General features: G+C 40.6%; 1 protein-coding gene across 4 annotated transcripts in view; it reads right to left on the minus strand.

The window, feature by feature from the left end:
• Nucleotides 1-3,154, minus strand: part of LOC100742419 (terminal nucleotidyltransferase 5C) — a 156,762-nt gene that overhangs the window by 4,660 nt on the left and 148,948 nt on the right. Inside the window, exon 1 of one of the 4 annotated variants that reach the window (XM_012382158.3) lies at nt 2,722-3,101. The exons of 2 other annotated variants lie outside the window; for them this stretch is intronic. In XM_012382158.3, coding sequence (XP_012237581.1) covers nt 2,722-2,724 — 3 coding nt within the window. In that variant the 5' untranslated portion in view covers nt 2,725-3,101. Of the gene's footprint in view, nt 1-1,831; nt 1,874-2,721; nt 3,102-3,154 lie in introns of those variants that run through there. One more of the 4 variants, XM_012382157.3, reaches the window with a different exon arrangement.

Here is a 3,154-nt window from a genome sequence, read left to right on the forward strand (position 1 = left end):
GGGGAATCCATGAGGATATTCCCACGCAAAAAAAAAAGGAGGATAGATTACGAATATAAAAATTTAAAAGTATGGAAATGTAGATAACGCAGTAAAAAAATATAGAAATTAAAATTATAAATATTCCGATCACTAGAACCGCTTAGAAACTATTTCCTAGTGTGAGAAGAATTTCTAGTCTTCTCCTTATAAAAATATTAAAATATATTTAGAACAAAAATCTATAATGAATATGATAATACAACGTTTACCCAATGAAAGATTCAGAACTATATCGTTCTAGATGATAAACACGAAGTATCGTCCCAGTGATTTTAATCTGATAGATGGCCACTTTTAATCGATGATTATCGATGAAAATCTTCATAAATCAATCGAAGAACCTTGCCGCAAAACAGATAAACAATTTCGATACTCAACAAACGATTTACTAACTAGTTGCTACAAAATTCCTAACCAATGAGAAGTTCTTGAAGGAGCGTCTAAATCGATAAGTTTAACATTCTGTCGTTACCAAACGCGCCCTTCGAGAATGTCTTCGTATCTGCGAGTTAGATGTTCACGTTTAGAAATGCCACGAGGTTACGTCCGGGTAGCGTGCACAAGCTATTCAAACTTCTCGCCCATTCTTCTTCGATGATATCTCTTTAAGAAAATTAAGTCGTTGCTTAAAAGGTTCGGACGAAGAAGCGTTCTATTCGATGGTCTGCTTTTTGATGGAAGCTTCAAGCTAAAGTTAAAAATAAATTCTCGATATTTCAAAAGCTTTCTTGTATTTCTTTTATTTCGAAATACTATCAATGATTTCGTAATGTTTTAAAAGATTTTGAAAGATCCTCCACTATCATAAGATATTTCGAGAAGCTTCTTTTAGTATTCCAAAATGTTCTGTAACGTCGTAGAAATTTCAAGTTTCAAAATCCTTGGAATTTCGAAGGTTCTTTTGGTATTGGAGCATGGCTTAAAATATGTTGAAACGTTGCATGACATGCCATAAGAGCCTTTGGTATTTTTAAATATTCCCAACGATTTCGTAGCTTACTGCAACAGAATCTGAAAAGTTCCACGCTATCTCGAAAGCTCACGAAGAACTCTAAAACGTTTCAAACTATTCCTCCACGTGAAAACACCTTAACGTTAAAGTAATCGTTTGACCATCGCAAAAGTCCTGATATTCCAAGCGAAACCATTTCCAAAGATTCCCAAAAATTGTTCTACCCGACAAAATTTCTTATTTATCAAAGAGTCTTTCAAAGAACCACGAGAATGTCCCTAATCCCCAAAATACCTCAAAAACAAATTCGAAAACATCCTGACCAATCTACGCAAGATCCTCGGTCGTTTAAAAAATCAATTTCGAAATATCGATCACGTATGAGTGTGTATGATTGGTCAGGTCGACGCCATTGGACACAGTCAGCTGTTGAAGGTAAACAGCGAGGTGAACTCGAGTGCCAGCTATAGATTGGAAGGGAACTCGATCGGTGGAGCAACAGGGTTACCAGTCAGAGTTCGTTCCTCCACTCGTTCACGGTCGCGACACGTCGTTTAATTATCGTTATTTCATTAACGGATAGCGCAGCGTGGGCCTTCGTCGATCACCGGGGCTAAGCAACGTCGTTAAGCTTATCGGCAAGCTGCAGCAGCTTCGATATTAATCGACCGGACGATAAAACCGGTCGTTAAATTGAAATTCCTCGTCGAACCAGAAGTCGCTTGCAGCCTACGTTTTTGCTCTCTTTTCCATGATCGTTCTTTCTCGCCGTGCACTTGGGAACGACAACGCATAATCACGGTAACTTCGTTAGTTAATTGCCTCACGCTCGATTACCAGTCCAGTTGCGTCACGTTTTTCCATCCACTTCGCGATGTTTCCTATCTGCGACGGAATAACTAACTATTATACCACGCTTACAGCTATGAACGCCGATACAGATAATAAGGACGATTTTCTGCCTTTCTAGGGAAAGCAAGAACACCCCACAGTTGTTTTAAGAATGGAGACACGAGCGTGTGCTTCGATAATACTTTTTATTTTTGGTATCACTTATTCGGAATGGAAACGGATAAGAGCGGCTGTTAATCTGGCAGATATCGTTATCGCTTTCTTCCTACTAGCAACGATAGCGATTGCGTTGCGTCACACATTTTAATTCCAACCGCCAGCATTTTTCAATCAAGGAATGCCTCCCTGATGTGGGCTTTTTAATGTATCCTTTTAGTACGTTCGATTCAATGAATAATAATTCTTTTTATGTTCTCTTATATTTTATATCCGATCAATTGAAATAGTCCAACGTGGACAGTAAACGAAGAACGATCGTTCCACTGAATTTGCAATTTAAGCAAATCGTCCACCAGCAACGAGATCGACGAAAATTTTGACGTATCTTTCTAACAATCCTATTCGTTCACCGTGTCATCTATTTCCATGGATAATTAGAAAAAAGCCGCACGGAACCGTAGAAACTGACATCTTCACTGCCATAACTCGAGCCACGACCGCCCAAACGTATTGCAACGATTATGTTAACGGCTACGGATTTACCGAGGATCAGCCGGCTGACCAGATCAAGCTACTTTCACTCGACCAGGGTGCACTCTTCGGCGAAGCTTTGATCGTGAACAACGATCACGAAATAATCGAACTACCACCTGTGGAGCACAGGGCCGGCCTTTGCCTTCCGTTTTCCCATTTCATCGAACAATCCAACCGCTTACCATGAAGAACAACCGCTCGACGTCGTTGCGTGGCTCTGTTCTCTTCAGTTTCGATGTCGAGATTCACTGTAATTCACTCAACAAGATTTGGCTTCAACAACGTCTAAGTCACTTTTCTTCTATTTAGATATATCTCGATTCAACTTCGATTATTTCTTTCTTTATTTGCTAAATTATATATACGTTTAGATATTTTATTTATTTACTAACACGAGAAAGGAAAGATGAGTTTTTATATCGAAAGCTTTTTGGAGCGAAACTGTAGCAAGTGTACGCGCGCGGCACAGACGGAGAGCGAAACGTCGCGAACGGGCTCCGCTTAGGCGAGCAGATCCGCAGCTGATGAGAAGCAACAGCGAACTGAGCGAACAGCGCGGTGAAAGGCGTACGAGGAAGACTGGCGGCGGCGGCGGCGGTGGCGGTGGCGGTGGCG

Source organism: Bombus impatiens, unplaced genomic scaffold (genome assembly GCF_000188095.3).
Source record: "Bombus impatiens unplaced genomic scaffold, BIMP_2.2 scf_0144, whole genome shotgun sequence".
Classification (NCBI taxonomy): domain Eukaryota; kingdom Metazoa; phylum Arthropoda; class Insecta; order Hymenoptera; family Apidae; genus Bombus; species Bombus impatiens.